Here is a 26,150-nt window from a genome sequence, read left to right on the forward strand (position 1 = left end):
CCAGGGTTCTTCATAGATGCCAGATTGAAGAAGGTATAACTAAGAGGGGTGATTGTTCATTTGGGAAAAGGTGAATTTTAATGGAGAATTTTAAGAATGATGAGAGAGAATGTTTAAAGAAGGTTTTCAGAGAGTGGATCTTAGCTTTCCAAAGGCATGCTCACTTGCTGAAGTTTTCTCCTTTGTAGAGCCAAATTCTTCTTCCTATTCCCTCAAGCCATCACCAACCTGTGAAAGTCAACATTTCTCAAGATTGCCAGTGTTAAATCTTTACATTTGCTGTCAAATCCATTCCTGAGATTCTGCAACATTTCCATGTTCTTAAAAAAATGCATTTTGCTTTCTACTCTGACATTTCAGAGAGTTGGGTAAAAAGGTCGGTCAGTACAAGATATTCACAGAAGAAAAATATTCCATTAGAGATTGAGATCTCAGGGAGATTCTTGACCTACAGTGAAATCCAGCTATCTATATCAAAATTCTCAATACGTCTAAATAATTGGCACATTTTTAAAACTCATGGTGTCTAATTGTTAAATCTGATTCTCAGTTAAGTACTCCTGGCTTTTATGAGTAGAGGGGATTTGTTAATGTTGCTGACAAAAGCCTTGAGTGAGAGCTCCCCTTCCTGTGATCACGTATTTAGTAAAACTCCAATAATCTATCTAATTCTTCAGAAATCCTGGTGGTCATCTTCTAACTCACTCGTGAGTCTAGGATGTAAGTTGGACTTCCAGAGCACAAGTATACAGACACAGCTGGGGGGTGGGGTGCACAGTATGGTCAGGCCTAAGCTCCGAAGTCAGCAGTGTGTGCAGTCGGAGCCAGCATTGGAGTCTAAAACACTAAGAGTCAAAAACACGGCTATATTTGGAGCTAGGATCCTAAATACTTGTTTATTTCCCATTCCCTTTGAACTCATGGGTTCTTTGGAAAATCTATTATCCTACTGGTGTAACACGTTTTAAAAAAATGAAATTGAAGTGTGTTATGGTATTTACAGGAATATCATCCCATACTCCAATAAATCTGCTGGTCTGGCACCATCATGCCAGATTATTGAGTTTTATTGACCAGGCACACAAGAAGCTGGAGGAACTCAGTGTGCCGTTCAGCATCTTTGGAGGAAAATGGATGGTAGATGTTTCAGGTGAAGACCGTTCATCTGCACCTGCTGAATTCCTCCAGCTTCTAATGTGTTGCTCCAGGTTCCGGCATCTACAATGTGCTGCTTCGCAATTTTTGTTAAGGTGACTTTCTGTCATAAACCCCGTGTTTAACACAAAATTTCAACCTAAAAACTGCAGGATCTCATAAAAGGAGCCTGAGCCTGGGAGATAAGGAAGTAACCCGTGCCCCAGTACCTTCAGAGCAGGCGTTCAGGGACCGTTCAAATACACTAAATGAGAAACCAGCAGCACCTTTGCCTGTCATCAGAGACAAATATAAGGACCTGACTGGAGAAGTAGAGGTAAAGATCCTATATTTAAGAAATGTTGATTAAAAACTGTGTTGGATAATATTTGGAAATTATACTTTAAAACACTGCACTGGACAGGCTACTAGGTCTATTGATGTTGTACCAATCTTAATGCCACCTTCTACTAAATAACCTACTCTGGTGTATCATCTATATCCCTCCATTCCCTTCATATTCATGTGTCTATTTGAAAACTTCTTAAACTCCCCCATACTGTCTTCTTCTACTGCTAACCCATCCCTACCACTCTCTGCGGGAAAGAAATTGCCTTTCACTTCACTTTTATGCTACCCATGCCCCCTCTCCCCATCTTAAAAACATGTTCTCTGGTGTTTGACTTTTCTACCCCAGGGGAAAAAATCTGATTATGTATCTAAGCCTTCCATAATTTTGAAAACCTCTGCCAAACTCTCAGCCTCCTATGCTGTAGGGAGAACAACCCAAGTTGTTCACTTTGCACTGAGGAAGTAAATATGATTGTTTTTAACATAAAGCTTTCAGTATTTCTGGTTTTCTTCTGTCAAACCACAGATACTTTGATGTTTCTCTGTCAGGTATCTTTTCTTTCGGTAGTGTTCTCTTCTCGGTAGTGTACTCTTCTCAGATTCAAATCACATTCTGGAAGCTTAAGCGGAAAAAAGATCAAATCTAATGTCCATTACAGGAACGAAGTGAGTGGGTGTGGCCTGGGGGCCCCACGACAGTGTCGCAGTTAGCGCAACACTATTGCAGCTCAGGGTGTCGGAGTGTTGGGTGTCATCCCACATCCTATAGATGGATTGGAAGGTTAATTGGCTGTTTAAAATAATAGGTTAATGGCAAAAAGAATCAAAGTGGGTCTGTAAATTGCAGAGGTACAAAGAAATGAGGGAGCAATCTTGGAAGCTAGCATGGACTCAATGGGCCGAGAGGCTATCACCTGTGTCATTATAGGCAGAGAGCACTGCATATGGAATTTGTGTGGGAATTAGTTTCCAATAAAATTATCTTTGTGTCTTTTCCAGGAAAATGAACGCTACGCATATGAATGGCAAAGATGCTTAGAAAGTGCACTGCAGGTAAAACCTTCAGCATGTTATTTAGCAAAGCATTGTCATGTTATGCCAGAGCAAAGTCACACATATACATGTTGACTGTATGGAGTAATACCACACATAAACAGACCCTTCAACCCTATACCACAGTAGTGGGTGATTCCTGAGAAAAGAATGGGATATTTCTTAATATAGCTGCAGATTGACGTATGGACATATTTGAAGTTCAAGCAAATATACAGAGATTTGTACTTGCCGCACTCTCAAGTTGAGTTTTAAAAGTTGTACATTATTACTGTATAGGCAGTCCTACTTGTCTAGAGGAAATTATGAATTACTGATATATATTGACAACCAATTACTTGCTGAACACAGTAGTCTTAGATGATTGGGGGGGATACTGCATTTTAGGTAAATGAAATCTCTCTTCACTGCAGATTAGCATAAACATTAAGTCACTATGGAAATAAAGTGATTGAAATTAAACTTGGTATTTAATTTCTCACTGTATCTCATCCTCCTGCTGTGAATAGTTTTGTTAGCACTTTATTTAGTTGTTCTCTTCCAGGACAGGACAGGATCACTTCTCCTGATCTCTACTCTCTCTTTTGAAGTGCTCCTCAAAATCTCACTTACAAAGCTTTTAGTTATCTACCCTGTGAGTCAGGCCTCCTGCAAGCCTACACATACCTGGTCTACAATACCCAGCAGGCCTATCTTGTCAGCATTTCATAACCGAATTCACTCAACGGGATCCGAATGATGAGCTAGGCAGCAGGCAGTGTAGTGCAGAGATCCCACTTCCAAATACCCTTAAAAGCTATGCTAGTCATTAAATGGCTCTGACTAGCACAGAATCTGAGAAACACTTACCCCATCCAAACCTGTTGGAACTTCTCAAATCACATACAAGCCCATGTCTTCCCTCAGCTCAAATGGCAGAAAATGGATGGTTCCCGTTAGAACCACCAGCTACAATCACCAAGGCTTGTGCCCACTGTCATGGGGAAGTACTTTGGAACATAGTAGGCATTTAAAACACTGCATAAATACATACTTGTGAGGGATTTTTCAGATCAACTTCAAGTAAGCTGCCAATGTTAATAGATTTTCAAATAGTTGACTCACTTTTTAAAGATACTGTTTACCTTAAGTATACATACTGTTTAATTGCCCATTAGTGAGTATAACAATTCATTAGCTGTTCTGTTTCCATGTACCAGTCTTTTATATTTTGTTGTAAATATAAAGTTTTAAAAGACATTTTTAGGATATCTTACAGAGCCCTATATAAGCTTTTCTTCTTTTAGGTGATCAACAAGGCCAGTGAGACTTTGAATGGAATCAGCAGCTCATCTGTGTGTAGTGAAGTCATTCAGTCGACCCAGGGCATGGAATATCTCTTGGGTATGGTATCAAAAGACATCAATTATTAATTTCTATTGTGTTATTAATATTTAGGGATTACTGTTATTTATTGAGAGCCTGTAACTATGTTGTCCTCTAGGAGAAATACTAGCAATATTTCAAGATTCAAGATTGCTTAATGCCATTTCCAGTACACAAGTGTAAAGGAAAACAAAATAATTGTTACTCCAGGTCTCCACAGCACATAAAAATTACAGTAAGATAAAGAACACCATAGTAAAAAAAACACAATAAATATAAAGAGATAAGATATTTATTGTATGTCCATAAAGTGACACTAGACATAGGAGTGTCTGACAAGAAACTAGAAAGTAATGGAGGGAGCGTTATTGGGTAGAGGTGTGGATCGGCCTTACTGCTGCAGAAAGTAACTATTTTTGAGTTTGGTGGCCCTGGAGTGGATTCTACATAGCCTCCTCCTTGATGGGAGTGGGACCAACAGTCTATGAGGAGAGTGGCAACAATTATTAATTAATATTATTAATTTTTAGGGGGTTACTCATTATTTATTGAGAACCCATGCGTATGTTGTCTTCTAGAACAGACAACAGCAATATTTTGGCACCAAAGTAGAAAATAATTTTCTGAAAAAATGTCAACCTCCTATTTGTAAATTTTATTAAGTCTCCAGATAGACACTTCAAAAATCATACTGTGTATACTTTGTAGTTTGTGGTTGAGGTTGAGCAGATGATTGGCCTCGGGCTTTTACATTGTGATGTTAAGCCAACATTTGATTAGGCTATTCATTCCTACCTTCACTGCTACTCTCTACCCACCCCCACATTGCAAACAGTCTGGCTCCTCTCTAAACCTTGTCTAGCGGCTTGCGAGCTAGAGCCTGTAGTGTGTCAAATTGCAGGTAGGATCCAGCAATTGGAATTTCATCAAATATTAAATGTGTTTACATTATACATATCCTCCAATTCAACTTTGACATTCTTCATTCGTAACTTCACATAAAATAATTTAGCAGGTGTTCTGTGTGTATTTTGAAAATCGCAAAGGGTCTTGACTCCATTCAGTGAATATAGCTAATATTTTAAAGTATGTAATTTTAACTCAGGCTGGCAGGGAGGAATTCTCAAACCACATACAGCCTGTGGTGTCATTTTCCTTAGCTATTGCATTTTTCAGTTATTTCCCCTCCACCCTAAAGATTTTGGATGTTTTTGGAAAAGACTAGATAGCCATGTAAGTCTTGCTTTGCCTTATTTAAATTACAATTTCTCATACAGTAGTTTTCGTATTGATTGCCTTTAGGCTATTTCACTGCAAAGTGCTTCACAGCTCAGAACAATGCTGTCTCTACCCATGCCGGTCTACGTGCTATTTCTACTTCTGTGTGTGGTTAGGGCAAATAAAGGCACTAGTAAATGAAAATTGTATGGCTAAGTTTCTCTGTCATTGATGCTGTGCAGCCAGGCACAGTTGATTGCTTCAGACACTCCATGAAATGGAAGTTCAAGTAGAAGTTGGCAGTGCTTGCTGCATGAACACTTAGTGGCCACTTTATTAGGGTTCTCCTGTACCTAATAAAGTGGCCACTGAGTGTATGCCCGTGATCTTCTGCTGCTGTAGCCCATCCACTTCAAAGTTCAATGTGTTTTGCAGTCAGAGATGCTCTTCTGCACACCACTGTTGCAACATGTGGTTATTTGAGTTACTATCACCTTCCTGTCAGCTTGAACCAGTCTGGCCATTCTCTCTCCAACCTCTCTCATTAGTAAGGCATTTTTGCCCACTAAATTGCCTCTTACTGGATGTTTTTTTTTGTTTTTCACACCATTCTCTATAAACTCTAGAGACTGCTGTGTATGAAAATCCTAGAAAATCAGCTGCTTCTAAGATCCTCAAACCACCGCATCTGGCACCAACAATCATTCCATGGTCAAAGTCACTTAGATCACATTTCTTCCCCATTCTGATGTTTGGTCTGAAAAACAACTGAACCACTTGACCATGTCTGCATGCTTTTACAAATTGTGTTGCTGCCGCATGATTGGCTGATTAGATATTTGCATAAATGAGCAGGGGTACAGGTGTGCTAAATAAAGTGGCCACTGAGTGTACAGTGAGTCCATGATAACCCACTGGTTCAATAAATAAACATGTTACCCCTGCCCCATATAAATGCAGTGCAGCATAGCCTGTATTTAAAGTATTAGCCAGATGCCAGTGTTTATGGCACAGAAAGTTGGTGTGTGTGCAACCAAGGAGATTTCTTTGGTTTACGGCAACATCGTGGTGGATGGGCCATAAACAACAGATGTTTGGGCTCAGCCATGATCTTATTATTCTCTGATTAACTGAGTCATTGGGGTGGCATGGCAGCTTTACAGCGCCATGACTCAGACTCAATTCTGTAATGAGTTTGTACGTTCTCCTCATGACCACTTGGATTTCTTCTGGGTGCTCTGGTTTCCGTCCACATTCCAAAGGGGTGCGGGTTAGTAGGTTAGTTAGTCACGTGGATATAATTGGGTGGTGTGGGCTTGTTGTGCTGTATCCCTCTAAATAAAACTAAAAATATTTCCTTCCTGGAGTTCATGTCGGCAAGCTTGAATCAAGTTGGTTCATTTTCATGCAGTCAAATCTGGGATCTTGTTCTCCATATGACATGTATGTATAGTTGGCATATGAGAGATGTTCATGTTTGGGTCTTGTCTGAGTTCTCTATATTTATAGAAATCTAGAAAACAATAAATTAAGTAAATACTCCCATTTGATGGTATTGTGATGTAAATGTTGATTGCATGACATCACAGTATTTAGTATCGAGAGCAATCATGCTGTTTTACTAACTTGATTTTTAATTTTAAGTTATATGAAATTGTTGTAATGTATGTAAAAGAAATGCTTTTGGAATATCTTAGTTTAGAGTGGTTGAGAAAATATCAAGAGCACTGTGTTATTAGAAACATGGTGTTCGGTGAAATAATTAGTTCACTTCCAAAGATCTATTAACAATAGCACTGTAGGATTGTTTAGCAAACCCTTGTAATAGGCTGAAGTCGAGTGCCATTTGTTTCTGTATTTTAACATTTGGTGCATTGATTTCTTTTGTATTTTACACAGCTACTTTGCGAGAATAACTAAAGGGTATCTTGATATTTAAAGATGCAGATGGTGGGTTGAAAAATTACATCATGAATATACTGGCTCGCATGTTGTAACTCTTAACATACAGATTTAGAATGAGAAACGAACACCGGACCTATTAACCAACATTTTTCAACACTTTATCACCCCACTCTTTCTGATCATTTTACTGTATGCTATAGCAAACACAATTTGCAGACTACATGTGGAATGACTCACTTGTTTATTTCTTAATTCCCCATTACAATTTCTTCCTATAAGATGCACTTGTTAATGTTTGCTACTCTTCTTCACACATTAGTAGAAGCTTTAATGTTTTTATAGTTAAGTTACCTAGCGAACTAAAAGAGATGGCCCAAAATTAATCAGCTCTTTCTCAAAACTATTGGATAAATTAAATCTGTCTGCGTGGTGTGCAACCTGTGAAATAAGTTCCAAGCAACTCAGTTTTAGGCAATTAGCTTGAAGAAAAATGGTTAAGTGATTTTAAAAACAGGATAAGAGTCGATGCAGATGTGTGCCTACTGCAGTGAGCTTCTATGCTGGTGAAACAGGGAACTGTGAAATGTATCTGGTGACAACAGGTTGAATGATTTAAGTTGCTCTGTGGACATTTATCCTTTTATAATCACAATAGAAAGATATATTTTTGTGCAGAAAGGGAATGGAAGAATATGGGTTTAAATGGAAAGGTGATTTGAGGCTGTTATTTTATTGAATGTGGAGCCAGACTCATGGGTATAAAGAGCCTAGTTACTCTGTTTTTTTTATGTTCTTAATTCCATATTAATCCTTTGTTATGTTTAAAGACAAGTAGTTTTCCCTTTGCTTAGTTTTATTGTAGAATATATAATTAATTAAAATGAATTAATTTCTGGAATAAACTCAGTGGATTTTGGTTAATTAAAACACATTGGGACCAGTACATTTTGGCCAAATTAGCCGAAGTTTTATGGAAATAGTTAAAAAGGTATATAAAAAAAGACAAACTGATGTCCTTGATTTGCATCTTTGTCGATTTCGATTATAAAAGCTGAATACTTTATTTCATTAACATTATAGAGTAAACATCAATAACCTTCAGAATTCTAGTCTTTGACAAATAATGAACTTTTATCCTTTATTTTGTTTCTCCCGTTGTGGTCAATTATATACAGTAATTAATTAATTTTGCTGTTCTCAGACCCTGTGTTTTAATTTACAGCCTTCACATCAGAATTGTCCAATGCTATCATTGGTTTTTACATGCAGATTAGTGAAGCATGTCTAGGGCATGTGATTTGTTGCTGAGTGTCTTGCCACTTCAAGAGCTCTAATTTCTACCTCATCGCACAACTTACCTTGTCAGTGTTTCCTGTCACAGGCACTTCAGCTTTAATTAACAACATGATTCAAAATGTTCCATCTCTAAGTCCCCTGAAGGATTACAGTGTTTTCTTCCTGGTTACTGTAATAGCTGTCAGAAACTGCTTGGCATATAGGTACCAAAATGATGCAGTAAGCTGACTACAAAATTAGTTGTTACAGTAGCCAGGTTATCATGTGGGCATTTTTCCCAGCAATCATTTGTGCATCCAAACACTCCACTAAGCTGCTAAAAAAAATCCTGAAGTTTTTCAACATTTAAGCTGCCATACAGTATAAATATAACAGCACAATATAGCTGCAGAGAGAGTACACTTGTCTATTAGTTACTAGCGTTTATTTGCCTTTGCAATCCGAAGAAGCTCTGCCCACTAATGCTTCTTCAGATTTTAACCTTATAGGGTGCTTTCCAAGTCCATTGTAGTGATGAAGTCAAAATTTGTTGTTTGAAGGCTAAGAGGCACTGATTACTGGCTGCTGATTGACAATAAGTGGCTGGTGAATGTGCAAAATAAGAGAGCTAACTCTGATTTATAATAAACTGCTATAGGTGATTTTTTTTGTAGTTTTGCCAATTAGAAAGTGGCTTCTCATATTTCTAAGACCCTGTTAACCAATTAGACTGGTTATCTTGTGTGCCACTCAGAATGAGTTCCCTGGAATAGGAGCAATAGTGGAATTAGCCCTTGATGTCATTAGAGCATTTAAGTGGGTTACCAGCAACCCTGCTGTACCAGGAACGCGGTATGAACCCATTACCTCCCACTGTGCTGTGCTGGGATTCTGATGTGAGTCTCTGCTCTGCATTGACACTCCTGCAGCAGTGAAATGGTGACCTCAGCAGCCCAAGGCTTGGTGTGGAATGGCAATCTGCAGACGCTGCCTTTGAGGACTGGCTTTGGACAGGCTAAGAGGAAAGACGCAGGACTCAGGGCTGCACCCTTGCTGGCATGATGAGTGCAAGCATTGCTGAGGACTAGCAGCAGTTGTTTCCTGTGTTGTTGATAGACCACCAGAATCCTCTGGTTGATTGTGTGTAAGCCATCATCTTTATTTATTGGCTGCACTGCTATCCCCGGCTTTGGGATATAACAAGTACAATGGGCAACAGGAGCAGCAGTTGAAAGGGCAGGACAGGCTTCATGGCATAGCAGTACACAGACTGTGAGCATGTCTCCAGTAGATTACCTGTTCGTATCAAATGCATGAAAACAAATGTTTTCCAAAATGGTGCCAGAGAGTGGCGACATTTTGTGTGTAGCTCTCAAGGGAATCATCTGATATTCCCATTCAGAACGAATGCATATGAAATCTTAAACACAAGAGGTCCCGATGAAAGGTCTCAGAACGCAACTGTTTATTCCTTTCCATAGATGCTATCTGACCTGCTGAGTTCCTCCAGCATTTTGTGAACTCAGCTGAAATCACTGCAGTTAGCAACGACGTTTCAAGTACTTTATCAATCATTAAAAGCCAGGACTGCAGACCACTCAGAGAGTGAATGTAGTGGTGGAAACATCTCCATTGTTTGAGAAAACATGGCTGTCAGAGTAGGCTGCAGATAAAGCTGAAATGCAAGGCTCAGGGTCCACACCTCCCTACCATCATCCTGTCTAATGTACGGTCTCTGGAAAATAAAACTGATGACCTCAGGGCAAGATTGCAGTCCCAAGGGGAAATCAGGGACTGCTGTGTATTTGCTTCACAGAGACATGGCTCAACCTCAGCATTCTGGACTGAGTGCTCCAGCCCCAGGGGCTTACCTTCCATGAAATGGACCTGAAAAAAGCGTCAGGGAAAGGCAGGGACAGCAGTGTTTGCTTCATGATTAACTCATTGTGGTGCACAAGTGTGGCAGTTCTGTCTCAGCCCTGCTAGCCTGCTATTCTATCTGTCAAGGAAGTTTGTTACTGTCACCCTGATTGCAGTGTATATTCTACCCCTGACCAGCACGACCACAGTACTGCTGCCACAACACAACACATTTCACGACTAATATCAGTGACAATAAACATGATTTTGATTCAAATCAGCACTGAACAATGTACCAGTATGTGATATCCATCAGATGATGATCAACAGCATATCCTAGTGGGCTAGACGATACAAATCAATCAAATCAAATCAAGTTTAATTGTCATTCAACCATACATGGGTACAGCTGAATCATCCTCTGGGGCCAAGGTACAAAAACATACACACGTGTTCAAAATAACAAGAAAGAAAGAACTTAGTCATGTAAGAAAACTAATTTTTTGTCCAGGTCCCTGAGCGACGTCCCACAAATTAATGGTCCCCGGCAGTCCAGCCTGTAATTCCACTGATCCACCACTGGAGGACCACACCAACGGGAGAGGCCACCCCCAACTGAGCCCGGACACCATGCTATAACGCAAGCCTGAGGGCTGAGGCCCAGTCCTAGCTACAAACAAGGCAACACTACTACTCGTTGCCTGTCTCGCCACCAAACAAGGGAAGCAGGCCTGTGGCAATCAGTGTCCAACAGGGTCTTGCAATCGCAAAAGAAACATCCAAGACTGTCACTCACGGTTTTGCTGCATGCCGCCTTCACGCCAACTCGAAGGCACCAACTCCGATTTCTACAAGTAGCACACAGCAGCATGGTCTCCACCCAGGTCAGCTCTTCCGAACCCAAACTGGCTTCTGCAGCCTAACAGTCCAGCTCGAACCCCCAGGTCCGACGGTCCGGCTCTAATCGCCTGGCCCAACAGGCTGATTCGACCTCCCCACCCAGCGGGCCGACTTGCCTTCTCTAAGCCGCCAGCTGGCTACTCCAAACAATGAGTAGCTCACTGATGAGGTGGACCTGCTGTACAGGTAGTTATTGGAGTTGAGAATAGTCTTACTATGTATAAAGACATATTTATCAAGGAAGAAAAACACCTTTGGTTGGCCCCCGAGAGGCCACTGCGTGTATACGCTCTGCCATCTTATTGGAAGAACACTTGTTGTAGACTTTACATTAGTTGCATTTAACCAAGACACAACAGTTTCTAATGACTTTGTTATTTTACCCAATCACAGAAATTGCCTTTGCACCCATCTTCTCTATGATGCACACTGTTCTCCCTCCTTTTTTTCCCCTTCCTATCTCCCTCTCCCTTCCCCCTTGCCCTTTCCCTCTCACTCACTCCTTCTCCTGTCGTTCCCTCTCCCCTCTTTCTTTCTCACTCCCTTTCCCTCTCTCTTTCTCTCCCCCTTTTCTCCCTCCCCTTTCCCTCTCCCTTCCCCTCTCCCTTCCCCCTCTCTCTCCTCTTTCTTTCTCCCTTTCTCTCTCCCTCTCTTTCTCTTTCCCTCTCTTTCTCCCCTCCTCTCCTTCTCTTCCTCCCTCTCCCTCTCTTTCTCCCTCCTACTCTTTTCTCTCCCTCCCCCACCCCTCCCACATCCTCCCTCACCCCTCTCCCTTCCCTTCCCCCTCCCTCCCCCCTTTCCCTCTCTCCCTCCCTCCCTCCCTTTCCCTCTCTCCCTCCCTCCCTCCCTCCCTTTCCCTCTCTCCCTCCCTCCATCCCTGGCTCCATATCTCCCTCCCCCCTCTCTCCCCCTCCCACCTTTCTCTCTCTCTCTCTACCCCCTTTCTCTCTCTCACTCCCTCTACCCCCTTTCTTTTTCTCTCTCTCTCCCTCCCCCATGAAGGATCTTCAGCCTGAAATGTAAACGGTTTCACATTCCTCAGTTGCTTCATGACTTGCAGCTTTTTCTGTTAATATTTCAGATTTCAAATGTAACCATTTTTTTCACCATCAAGAGTATTCTATTTTACCTCAATTCTCCAGGTTATGTTCTGTGACATTTGAATGATTTTTCATTTAACTGTGAATTTTGAAGTGACTTTTTAGTCAATTTTGAGTCATGAACAAGGAGATTTAGCTGCAAAGTAAGGGGCTGTTCATTTAAAATTGATATATACATAAAGTTCTTTTCCAAAAGTAATGAAACTCTGAAATTTTCTGCCCCAAGGATGATGGAGGCAAGATCATCAGATACTATATATATAAGGCAGACTTAGACAAATATTTGAAAGATCCTTCTTATCTCTACGTAATGAAATTGTTTTTGACTTGTATAGCAATGGTTAATTTATATTTGATTACCATACTAGTTTACTTTTTATTATTTTGATTCCTCAGACTGTTCTTTCCCTCTACCATCATTGTATGATTTTTTTTATAACAGCCTAATTGCTCCAATTTGTAGAGAGGGATAGTTTTTGGGCAAGTTTCCGGGTTGCAGAGGGATTGCTCATAGTAAGTTTGTTGGTTGGTTATTGTAATACCTTCCCTTAACATTTAGCAATTGACTAAAAAGTCACCTCGAAATTCACAATTAAGTGAAAAATCATTCAAATGTCACAGAACATAACCTGGAGAATTGAGGTAAAGTCGAATTGTGGTGAAAAAAAAGAACGGTAATATTTGATTGATGTCCTTATAAACCAGGCCCTAAGTCCCTGGCTTCTTTCTAATGGGTCATTTTTTCTGGGGCTATTATGCCCACAGATAAAGAGGAACCTGAAAAACCAGATTATACCCAAAGGCAGCATTTGTTATAAATACTAATTGGATCATTGCTGTTTCCATACTCTTTATGCACCTAAAAAGATATTTTAACATAAACCAGATCAGAACAAAGGAAATTAACCACTTCAACCATAGTTTAAAAAAAAATACTCTATTTATAAAAACTGCTAGGCATGCTTATTATGTAATTATGAATCCATCTAGCTGTCATTAAGTGAACACTGTGTTCTTTTCACAGGGGTAATAGAGGTATATAGAGTCACCAAACGTGTTGAGCTCGGAATCAAAGCTACAGCAGTGTGCAATGAGAAACTCCAATTACTGATGAAGGAAATAGAGAAGATCTGGAGTAGTCTTATGATATTCATGTCACTCACTCCCCTCACGGTAAGACTGCCACTGCATTTCAACCGAATTTTCCTTCCAGTCAAATTAGTTTTGTACTTCCATTGTATGCTGGGATAGCGTTTTAATGTTACAATTGAAAATGTTTCTGATACTAAGTGGTAATATTTTGTACATTCTACCCCATAGTATTCGAGGCACATTCCCAAGTAGGGAATTATGGATAAGCTAGCATACGTTTTGTTCCATCTCTGCCCTTAGCAAAAATAGTAAAGTTCAAATTTTATATATAATCCACCTCCAACAAGAGGTTTTACTTTTGAAGATCATTTACCAACCCTATTTTGTTTTGATCTCTACATTGGAATAAAAATTTTATACAATCTAGTAATTTTGTAGTTACAATGGTTAATTGGCCTATCGGTTAATTGGAGCAGCCGCTTATTTGAGACAACTCTTAAAGAATCAAGAAAATAGCCTGGATTTCCTTTGTTAATTTGTAACACTGCCACTTAATTGGGGCAGGAGACTGTTGCCAAACAGGTTATAACTGGTGTCAGTTGCGCACACTTTTATGGCCATTAAACATTAAACCGTGCTTAGAAGAGCTTTTAAATAGCATCAGTTGCACGCTGAGAAAGCTTTTGATTCGGTTAGTTGGGCATTCCTATACAGAGTGTTAGGAAGATTCGGCTTTCAAGAAAAGTTTATTAAAGTAATTCAGACTCTATATGACAGCCCTACAGCCCGAATTAAGATAAATGGGGACCTCTCTGATTCCTTCATCTTAGAGAGAGGCACTAGACAGGGATGCCCAATTTCTCCTCTCCTTTTTGTGCTATATATTGAACCGCTTGCCCAACTAATAAGACAGAGCGAAATCGTAAAAGGTATCAAGGTGGCAGGGATTGAACAGAAGGTGGCGTTATTCACGGATGATGTTTTGGTCTATCTGAGTAAACCACAAAATCATTTATAGGATTGTTTACACTGTTGGATGACTTTGGGAAAATATCAGGTTATAAAATAAATGTAAAGAAAACGCAGGTTATGTCCCTAAATTATACACCATCCAAAAAATTGCAGGATACATATGATCTTAAGTGGGAAGCTAAATCATTAAAATATTTAGGAATAACCCTGCCGAAGGATCTTTCAACACTGTCACAGGTAAATTATGGGCCATTAATCTCAGAGATAAAAGCAGATATGCATAGATGGAATCTTATCCCCTTTTTAAGTTTAAATTCAAGGATAAATACTATAAAAATGAATATTCTTCCTCGGTTATTGTATCTTTTCCGTACTTTACCGGTGGAGGTGGATGATAATCAATTCAGGGAATGGGACAAATGGATTTCCCGCTTCATTTGGCAAGGAAAGAAACCTAGAATTCGATATAACACCTTACAATTAGGGAAGGAAGGAGGAGGTATGGTTCTTCCTTGCCTGAGAAATTATTTTTATGCCTCACAGATATCCCCTCTGTTATATTGGTGTAATAGGGAATATAAGGCTAGATGGAAGGAAATAGAATTTGGATTAGTTGACAGTTTTCCTCTTCGGGCCTCAATAGCTGACAAAGGATTGATGGCCCAGTTGGAAAAATTTAAAAACGCTTGGATAAATCTTACATTAAAAGTATGGCAGAAGGTGGTTAATTCATGTGGAATTAATAACATGTTAAAACTCTTTAGATGGTGTGCATATGATATCGAATTCCTTCCCAACAGAGGAGATAAAAGATTTGAGCTATGGATAAAGAAAGGTCTTACAACCTACCTCTCATTTATAGATAAAAGAGTATTACAAAGTTTCCAAGTCCTGCAGGACAAACATGGCCTAGAACATAATGACTTTTTTAGGTACCTTCAAGTACGAAACTATGTTAACCAGAGTTGTAGATATACAGACCTATCAACAGTAGAATTAGAATTTTTCAAGATTCTGAATTCGGCTTGCAGTTCAATACCTAGTAAATCAGTTTCTCGATTATATAATGCACTCTCCCATGCTAAAAATGTAAATACACTGTATATTAAAGAGAAGTGGGAGAAAGAAGCGGGGTTGGTACTTTCAGAGGAGGCTTGGGGGAAAATCTGCAGCTTTCAATGGTCCTCGACTAATTCTTTGACTTGGAGAGAACATTGTTGGAAAAACATTATAAGATACTTCAAGACCCCATATCAGGAAAAATATAAAGATACAAATGTGATATGTTGGAGAAGGTGCGGCTCCAAGGGGGCAAATCATTTTCATATTTTTTGGGATTGCCCTAAATTAAGTCTATTTTGGGAAGGTATTCATAGAACATTAGTTAAGGTACTTAGGTCCCAGATACCTCTGAACTTTGAGACGCTCTATTTGGGGCATGTATTGTTTCTTGAACAGAAGGAAGATATAAAGTTGCTGCAGGCCCTCTTAGCGGCAAGTAAGAAATCAATCACTAGCAAATGGCTAAATCCAATACCACCTACATTGGAAGATTGGTATGAAATTATCTTGGAAATATTTAAAATGGAAAAGTTGACTTACTCCCTGAGAACTCAAAAAGAAAAATTTTATCAAATCTGGAATAAATGGATTGAATATATAACCCCAATGCGAGCAGACTTTAGATGACTCTCCTAATGATTTATACTGCTCTTCTCATCAACACAGTAATATTGCTAACGTAAGCACCCCTAGTCTAAATGTTTGCTTTTTTTGTTTTCTTTTGGAAAATAGAGAATTAACACAAGTAAAGGGAAAGATTTGGGAAAGGGATAAAAAAATGAAAAAATTAAGTAAATAAGTACATAGGGATTGGATAATTATGTCTGCAGGCAGGAGCAAGCATGAACAAATTAGGATATAAACACCTACAATGGTTGATACATAGGCTTATATACAACATTTTGGACCAGTGGAAATGGTCCAGAAGGGTTATATGGAAACTATTATTACCATTTTTCTTAACAACTAATTCCATTACTTAGCCTAATAGGTTAGATTTACCACAGTACATAATTATCTATTTAAATGTTTATTTTCCTTTTATATCATCTCAATGTGTACTTAAGAATGTATAAATAATTGTAGTTTTATACATATAAAAAAATGGAAAAGGTTATATGTGTGAAAAAAGTACATGATATTTGTGAATTCTTTATCCAAATAAAAATAAAATTTTTTTAAAAATTTAAAAAAAAAATAAATAGCATCAGTTGCATGTCTTTGTGTTCAAAAAGCAGTGATGTTTGTCACTGATGGTTGATGAGAAATAAATGATGAGACAATTCAGAAATGTTTTGCTCACTGCAGTTTCAAGCATTCAGGCTTGCAGATACCAGAAATGGCCAGGAGTGAAAATAAATGATTTCACTACTTCAAAAAGTTAGGAACTAGAAGAATTTCAAGGTATTGGCAATCATCTTGAATGTTACAATGAAAATGAAGATTTGGAAGATGTAATCATCGAAAAGATTGTATGGAGGCAGTCCATTATCTGCAGTAGGTGTCTGCAATGATTTTGCCCATTTACAGTTAATCAGCAGAACACAGCTGAATTTCTCCATCAATAACTAGTAGGAGTTAATACACTGTTTTATAATATTAATAGTGTTATAATTTATTCTGTGTTTCATTTAGATACGTAATTTGTCACAGTTAAAATGGTAATTTGTCTTTTTAAACCTTTCTATTTCCATGAAACTTCAGTTAATCAGGGCACCCATTTAACTGGGTTAAAATGTGCTGGCCCCAAAGTGTCCCAATTAGCTGTAATTCACTATATTTGACATTTATGTTCTTCATACATGTAGAATAGGCTGCAGCTTTCTATTTTTTTACTTTAGTAATTTAAGTTTAGATTCAGCTTAATTCAGATCAGAAGTTGATATGATTTTCCCATGAAATGAAGTCAATAGCTTTGAGCAAATTATCAAAGAAATCAAGTGATTTTTAAAATAAAAGTGCATTGAAGCAGAAAATTAAAGCTATTAAATACATTGAATTTTTCTTTATATACCTGCATTCCTTTGGAATAATGCAGAAGGTAAGGAAAATGTTTCATTTTGTTCACAGATGAGAATTTTATGTCAGAATTAAATTGTAACAGTGTGTTATATTAAGTTGAGAAAAATGAATCCTAATGATTATGGTGTTTTTATTAACGCCACTTTGAGAAATTTGGGAACTAAATATTTCCCACTTGTTCAGTGAAATTTTATTATCTGCATACAGCAAAAGACAGGAGACAAATGAAAATCTTACAAAAAAAATTGTTGGTAATGTGTTACGAATAAATACTTTGCCCTTCTCCATCAGATGTCCTGAGAATTTTTTTTTACAATGATGCAAGCCCGTTCTCTATCTGATAGTCACTTATCTGGTATTTCAATAAAAGTAATTTTTTCTTCCTTTATTTCCATCATATAAATAAAGGAACTAGCATTATTGACCACATGGTACAATCACAACTACAAACATATATATATATATATAATGTTATATACTCTTGTGTACACTGGACAATACACTGCAGATACCGAAAATCTGAAATAGATGCTGTAAAACTTTGCAGTGTACTTTTTAAAAATTTACTATGGTTGTATGCTTAAATGCATCATAAAAATACATGTTCATAATATACACAATGAAGTAAGAAAAGGCTGCATTGGCAAAAGAAATGACATTTTCCTTGAACTTTAATGCATTTTCAAATCCTGTTGTTTTCCAGTGCACACTGATTATGATTTTATAACCACAACCCTTTCAGAGTCTTAGAACAATACAGAAATAGGCCCTTCAGCCCATCTAATCTGTGCCAATCTATTGTCCTATCAATGTGTACCTAGATCATAGCCCTTCAAACTCCACCCATCCATGCACCCACCTGTCCAGAGTTTTCTTGGATAACTTTTAACGTCAGTGAACTGACCTCCATCTTAAGTTATAGTGTTTATTATCCATCTTTTTTGTGAATGCTGCTTAAAGATCCATCGTACAGGTTTGGGGAACATAAATGATGAAAATATTTGTTACGTTCTTAAGTTATTCCTTTATGCCTCAGGAGAATTATAGCTTAGATGGGATCTGAAGTGATTCCCTGGGCAACCAAATTGAAGTGTTTTGACAAAAGCTATGATTGTCTGATCTTCTCTGAAACAGCCATAAATTTGTAGGAAAGGGTGAATGATGTTTAAAACTTGTTTTTTTTAAAAATATTTTTAAGAATGAAATTAAAAGAACTGGTGAAAAACTGTGAGATTTCTCAAAGTTTTTCATTGGTTCTTAAATTTCAGCCTTGTCATAACTTCCCAATATTCCTAAAGAAAAGGATCATGGGAAATCTAGCTAATGTTTATTATTTAACTTTCTCTTTTATCTTTCTCTACATATATAACGTTGATATGTACCACGTGTATTTCATAGATTTTTATGTCAATTTTCCAACTGCAATTGCACTTTGAGTTACTATTCTCAACAATCCAATCTGCTGAGGCAGCCTCTCAGTCTCGCTGATTGGCTGAAGTGGTGTTCTGCAGACTACTTTTGCCTTTCCTTTAATATTTTGTGAGGCTGTGACTACACATAGTTGTTGCAGTCAATTACTTAATAAAATTCCCTAACATTTTAGACCAAAACTGGATGTCGCTGTACTTGTTGAAAGTGGTTTCTTCAATTTATCTAGGGGTATACACACAGTGGTCGCTTTATTATACATACCTTTAGACCTATTCATTAAAGCAAATATCTAATCAGCCAATCACATGGCAGTGACTCAATGCATAAAAGCATGCAGACATGTTCAAAGGGTTCATTTGTTGTTCAGACCAAACATCAGAATGGGAAAGAAATGTGATCTAAGAGTTTTTGACTGTCAAATGATTGTTGGTGCTAGATGGGGTGGTTTGAGCATCTCAGTAATTGCTGATCTCCTGGGATTTTTACACACTACAGTCTCTTAAGTTTACAAAAGAAAAAACAAAAACATCCAGTGAGTGGCAGTTTTGTGGGCAAACACACCTTGTTAATGAGAAAGGTCAGAGGAGACTGTCCAGACTGGTTTAAGTTGACAGGAAGGTGACTGTAACTCAAATAACCACAAGTGGTATGTAGAAGAGCGACCTTGAGTGCACAACAAGTCGAACCATGAAGTGGATGGGCCACAGCAGCAGAAGACCACAAACATACACTCAGTGGCAACTTTATTAGGTACAGGAGATATCTACTACCGAGTGTGGTGTAATAGAATTGATAATAACATTTTGTACAGCAGGAAATGGACATTGGGATGCACCCAACAAATGCATTAATTTACATAATGACTGTGATGGAAAATCTAAACATTGAAATCAAAATATCTGTATCTTAATTGTATATGTAATTTATTTACATTCATTGCAGCCTGATGAAAACTCTCTGGATTTCTCTTCCTGTATCCTGCGTCCAGGAATAAAAAATGCTAAAGAGCTAGCCTGTGGAGTTTGTCTGCTTAATGTTGACTCCAGAAGCAAGGTAAACACAAGGTTTCTCATTTCTTACTTAATGAACTAAGATTTTAAATTAGTAACTTGCATGGAGCAGATCTAGCCTAGTTAACACCTGTCTATGGCTATTGATGTGTCTCTTTTCCTTCATTAATAAATTAAAACCTGCAGCTGAAGAAACAGCAAATGTTTCATGATCTCATTGGATTTGAAGCCTCGGTTGGTTGCACAGCGATTTGAGCTGCAACATGAACTACTCCCATCGCAGTCTCATTTGGCCCAGAGTAATGCCTTGTCCATCTCATCCAGATGGTCAGGTACATAGCAGGGTTCAGAAGGAACTAAATCTTAAGACACAGGAGATGTTGCAGGTGCTGGAAATCCAGAGCAACACACACACAATGCTGGAGGAACTCAGCAGGTCGGGCAGCGTCTATGGAGAGGAATAAATAGCCTGTGTTTCTGGCTGAGAACACTTCAACAGGACTGGAAAGGAAGGGGGAAGATGTCAGAATAATAAGATGGGGAGAGGGAAAGGCGTACAAGCTGGCAGGTGATAGGTGAAACCAGGTGAGGAAGAAGATAGGTTGGTGGGGTACGGGGATAAAGTAAGTAGCTGGGAGGTAATAGGTGGAAAAGGTAAAGGGTTGACGAAGAAGGAATCTGATTGGGGAGGAGAGTGGACCTTGGGAGAAAGGGAAGGAACAGGGGCACAAAAGGGAGGTGATAGGCAAGTGAAGAGAGGGAACGGGTAAGGGGTAGCCAGAATGGGAAATAGAAAAAGAGAGGGGGGTAGAAATTACCAGAAGTTAAAGAAATTGACATTCATTCAGGATCGAGGCTATGCAGACAGAAGATGAGGTATTGCTCCTCCAGCTTGAGAGTGGCCTCATCATGGCAATAGAAGAGGCCATGGACCAACATGTTGGAATGAGAATGGGGAGTAAAATTAGAATTGGTGATGACTGGGAAATCTTGCTTGTTGCTGGACTGGCTATGAAGTGGCACCTACATGCATAAAAAACTTCTTGCCTCAACACCACTTCATGCAGTCCTTTCAATCAGTGTTAACTTAATGTAATGTGGAGAGAGCTAAAAGTAAGCAGTGTGAGGAGGGATAAAAACTGACATTTTGAAGATGAAATCATTCCACTGTTGTGGTACTAACTATATAATGACGTCACGTCTTACTTATTCCAGAAGGAAGAAAACTTGGAGGATCATCCAAAACAAGTATGACCTTCTAAAAGTTATATCCAAAATCTGCCAAGTTGCTATGAATTGGGGCAAAATTAATATTAACTCTAGAATTGGCACGGGGATAAATTTGTTATCTGTCCTTTCTTGCACTATAATTTTGGGCTCTTGAGTTTCTTTAGAATTGTTTAAAATCTATCATCTCCTTCCAACGGCTGATGGGTTCCTTTTCCTGATGGTGTTACAGTGGTATTTTTGGATTGCATGGGGAAATTGGTGATGCATGGATCAGGACTGGGTGGTTTTAACATGCATGTTAATGAAAGGTTATGCATTTTACTAATAAAACTGGAATTCCTTGCATTTAACAAATAAAAAATATATTGTTAAATGCAGTAAGGTATGTCTTCAAATGCTTGCTTGCATCAGTGTGCAGGTTCTTTATAGAAACATAGAAAATAGGTGCAGGAGTAGGCCATTCGGCCCTTCGAGCCTGCACCGCCATTCAGTATGATCATGGCTGATCATCCAACTCAGAACTCTGTACCAGCCTTCCCTCCATACCCACTGATCCCTTTAGCCACAAGGGTCATATCTAACTCCTTATGGTAGAAACAGATCTCACTCATGATAAACTTGTTCTATATAATAGACAAATTAGGGACCTGATTAACCTTTCACAATGCAATGGCGCAATTATGTCTCCCATCATCATAGAACTTCACAGTTTTAGTGATTATGCTCAGAAAAAATTGTTGATGAGCATGATTCAAGATTAGAAGTTTATTCATCAGTCTGTGATGTGTTTGTCGATCTTGACAAGGGCAGTGGTGTGTCTGTCAATAGCTAGGAGCATTCAGACTGAATTAGACATATAAAGCAGTAACTTCTGCTGGGCAAGAACACAAGAACTAGGAGCAGAAGTAGCCATAGGATCCCTTGTCATTCAACAAAATCAAGGCTGATCTGATCTTTGGCCTCAACTCTGTTTTCCTGCTTGAACCCCATAACCCTTGATGCTCCTGTATTCCAAAAATCTATCCATCTTAAATGTACTACATGATTCAGTATATACAGTTCATTATGTCAGGGAATTCCTAAGATTCATAAGTCACTGGGAGAAGACATTTCTCATCATTTTAGACTGAAATAAATAATAACCTTCCCTTAAGTCTATAACCTGCTGACCTTCCCTCCAAGAGAAACATCATCACTTTGTCAGGTGCCCTCGGAATCGCATGTTGCACTGAAATCACCTCCTTGTTCTAAATTGACTTACCCAAGGCTAACGAGTATTTACAGCTGGAACAGAATCAAACTTTAGCAATGATTTCTACAACATTAAAAAGAGATCACTGTGCCAGTGGTCCCCATTAAGGGTTCAATTCCCACCGCTGTCTGTAAGGAGATGGTACATTTTTCCCATGACCGCATGGGTTTCCCCCAGGTGCACCAGTTCACTGCCACATTCCAAAGGCCTACGGTTAGGGTCAGTGAATTGTGAGTGTGCTATGTCAGTGACGGAAACATGACTCTTACAGCCTGCCCCAGCACCATTTTCAGGCCATGTTTGGTTGTTGTCACAAGTGACACATTTCACTGTATGTTTCAATGCACATGTGACAAATAAAGCTAATCTTTTATAGAGTGCCCAATTCTTACATATCAAGAAAGACTCTTTAGCTGAATGTTAATTGATGCTGGCTACAATAGAATCACATTCAAGCCACATTAAAGGGCAGGAATAGAAACAATAATTGAGCAGAATAATAGTACCACATCACCAAATTTTTCTCAGAATATTACACAGCTATCTGCAACCGATGAAGTGTAGTTATTGTACTGTAGAGAACATGGTTCCCACGAACTATGATAATGACTAGATTATTAGAGAGATCAGTTTTAGTCAGGACATTTGGAATTACCCCTTCAACATAATACCACAGAGTCTTTTACACATAACTGAGAGAGTCGAGGGGTAGTTAGCAACTTCTCACCTGAAGGAGGTCATCTTTAACCATGTAGCATTATGTCAGTACTTCACTTTAGTGTAAAAATTTTTCCACATGTATTCAAGACATCTTTTGTTCAGTTGTAAATATATAATAGCCCATTATGCCAGTACTAAATGTGTGACTGTAATTACTTTATTAATCTCTTGATAGTTACTTCACAATATATTCTCCTGGATCAGTTTTTTTTAAAATCTTCTTTAGAGATTCATGTTGGATGATCTCTCTTTGAAGATTCCGAAAGTAATTCATTGGTTTGAAGTGTATAGGCCGATAAATACCATGAAAAATTAACTAGATCAGTTTAATTATTGATTACTAGTCAAAAACACTGTCAGTCACATGCATGTCTGAACACATCATACCTTATGTTTATTTTTTAAATGTTCACCTTCGGCAGACTACTCCACAGAAGTAACTACGACATTAGTCCAAGTAGCACATGATTTCTGAGTGAAACTGATTTTCAATCTTCTGTACATTGTGACACAATTTAAAAAAACAAAGCATAAACAAAATAAAGTATGGTCCATGGAATTGTTTTGGTTCATTTCAGAAATGCAGACGACTTTGATAGTTTTGCCGTTGAAAGGCAAGTGACATGATGTGCTATCAATATAGATTTGAAGTCCTCTGTTGAAGGAGAATCTTTGTTAGAATTGTCTGTACAAGAAATCACCCAGAATTACATAACCATTTCAAACAACAATGGACACCAGTCATGGCTCAGTTTAATGGTTGCTCTGATAGCTAACTGCTTAGAGACCACTAGTCTCATCAATGAGGGCTGTATTGGTTACAATGCCAAAGGCAAACCAGTTGTTTTTTAATGATACAGATGGACCAAGATTATCAATTTATTCTTGTTACAATCAATATTTTGGTCCTGCTCACTCAGATGAGAAAGTATCAAGTTCTGGCCAACATCCTAGGAAGGTCCAAGATTCAAAGTCTGTTATGTGCATTCTGCAGAAAATTGTACTTTTAACCCAGGACATGTGCAGCTAAGAGCATAGAACAGTACAGCACAGGAATAGGCTAATCGGCCCACAATGCTGTGCTGAACCAGCTAAAAAGCAAATCAAAAACACCCAAACACTAATCCCTCCTACCTATGCCATGTCCATATTCGTCCATCTTCCCCACATCCATCTGCCTATCCAAACATCTCTTAAAAGCCTCTAATGTATTTGCCTCTACACCATACCAGGCAGCACATTCCAGGCATCCACTACTCTCTGAGTAAAAAAACTTAGCTCTCACATCCCCCTTGAACCTAACCCCTCTCAGCTTCAATGTGTGCCCTCTGGTATTAGATATTTCAACTTTGGGAAACAGATACTCTCTGTCCACTCTACGTATACCTCTCATAATCTTGTAAACCTCTTATCAGATCTCTCCTCAGCCTCCAGTGCTCTAGAGAAAACAGCCCAAATTTATCCAGCCTCTTGTGATAGCACATGTCCTCCAAAGCAGGCAGCATCCTGGTAAATCTCCTTTGTACCCTCTCCAAAGCTTCAACATCCTTCCCATGGTGGGGTGACCAGAATTGTACACAATACTCCAAATGTGACATAACCAGTTTTATGAAGTTGCAAAATAACCACCTGACTTTTGAACTCAGTGCTTCAACTAATAAGAACAAGCATTCCATAAGCCTTCTTAACCACCTTATCGACCTGTGTAGCCACTTTCAAGGAGCTCACTTTTGCTTTCAATCACTTGGTGAACCTTCAGCTGGAAGATGGCATAGCCAGGTGTCAGATGAGAACATGATCATGTTCTCCTTTGAATTTCTCAATTGTGTATAGAATTGCTTTGGAAATGTATAGAGGCAACAGCTGTTGATCGAACTCTACGTTAATGAGGGAGTCAATACCATAGAACAGAAAGGGCAAGTTGTATTTGAGTGATGATATACGATTTCACGGCATATAATAAGGCCAGCGCTATAAATGCATTTGAGAATGATAGAATATTTATCTTGGAAAGACTAAAATTATAGCCTGTGAGCCTGTCACTGTGCTTGAATTCAAATTACACTGTAATTGTCAAAGTAATAATTAAGACATTGCTGCAAGAATTCATAGTTACCCATTTCTGTGGAACTGGAACAATGCATTAGTTTTAAAGAATGATTGCAGGTAATTATGTAGAAAACTTGTTGTAATTTTTTCTATGTAGAATAGTGAACTCTCTAGAGAATTTTCTTAGTAGAAAGTAGGTGTTGAGGAATTCTTCATCCTGCTGTTATAAAATATAGAAGGAATTAACCCTTTCAGGATTAGAAAACATTAATGCTCCAATGTTCTATTCTTTAAAAGTAACACTGTGTTCTTGTTAATGTTATAACATAAAACACTTGGAGGTTATAGAAATATTTTTATATATCCCAGAATAAAGCATGACTATCATTTAAAAGATGGTAATTCATCCATTACTTCAAACCCAACGCAGATTTTGGTCTGTTGGTGTGCTATCAGAAAAGTTGAGTTAATTTCTTCCCTTTCCTCTACAGTCTATTAGTATTTGGTCCTTTTGTTCAAGTAAAATGCAATGTTATCCTAGATGTGTTAACCACAATGACATAAAATAATTAAATAGACTAAGGGTAGGGTATTGATTGATCTTGATTGACAAATGACTAAACACAAGAGTTTCTGTAGATGCTGGAAATCTAGAACAACACATACAAATGACTATATAGTCATACAACTTACGTAATTTTAATGGGGACTTAAAAGAGAGTGTGAACTTAAGTAATTATTGATAGATTTTACTGTCGGGCTATTTGATCATATTTTGGTGTGTGTGTGTATATATATATATATATATATATATACACACACACACACACACATATATATGATAAATTTCATATTATTGATTTGAGATTCATTTTTATCATTCTTTACTGTTAAAATGACTACAAATAGCCTCATCATATTTTCTCCAGTGTTTATCTGGAGAAAAGTATTTATCTGTGTATAAGATGATGAGATCGTGTGGATAGTCAGAGGCTTTTTCCCAGGGCTGAAATGGTTGCCACAAGAGGACACAGGTTTAAAGTGCTGGGGAGTAGGTACAGAGGAGATGTCAGGGGTAAGTTTTTTACTCAGAGAGTGGTGAGTGCATGGAATGGGCTGCCGGCAACGGTGGTGGAGGCGGATACAATA

At 38.4% G+C, this 26,150-nt stretch overlaps 1 protein-coding gene across 5 annotated transcripts in view; it reads left to right on the forward strand.

Moving 5' to 3' along the window:
• Positions 1–26,150, forward strand: part of synrg (synergin, gamma) — a 124,564-nt gene that overhangs the window by 87,924 nt on the left and 10,490 nt on the right. For 3 of the 5 annotated variants that reach the window (XM_072243347.1, XM_072243351.1, XM_072243349.1), the window contains 6 exons: positions 1,308–1,471; positions 2,485–2,538; positions 3,825–3,921; positions 13,186–13,334; positions 19,683–19,793; positions 20,966–20,998. In XM_072243347.1, the coding sequence (XP_072099448.1) occupies positions 1,308–1,471; positions 2,485–2,538; positions 3,825–3,921; positions 13,186–13,334; positions 19,683–19,793; positions 20,966–20,998 (608 nt within the window). The remainder of the gene's footprint in view (positions 1–1,307; positions 1,472–2,484; positions 2,539–3,824; positions 3,922–13,185; positions 13,335–19,682; positions 19,794–20,965; positions 20,999–26,150) is intronic. The other 2 variants (XM_072243348.1, XM_072243352.1) reach the window with 1 other exon arrangement.

This window comes from Mobula birostris, chromosome 25 (assembly GCF_030028105.1).
Source record: "Mobula birostris isolate sMobBir1 chromosome 25, sMobBir1.hap1, whole genome shotgun sequence".
Taxonomy (NCBI): Eukaryota; Metazoa; Chordata; class Chondrichthyes; order Myliobatiformes; family Myliobatidae; genus Mobula; species Mobula birostris.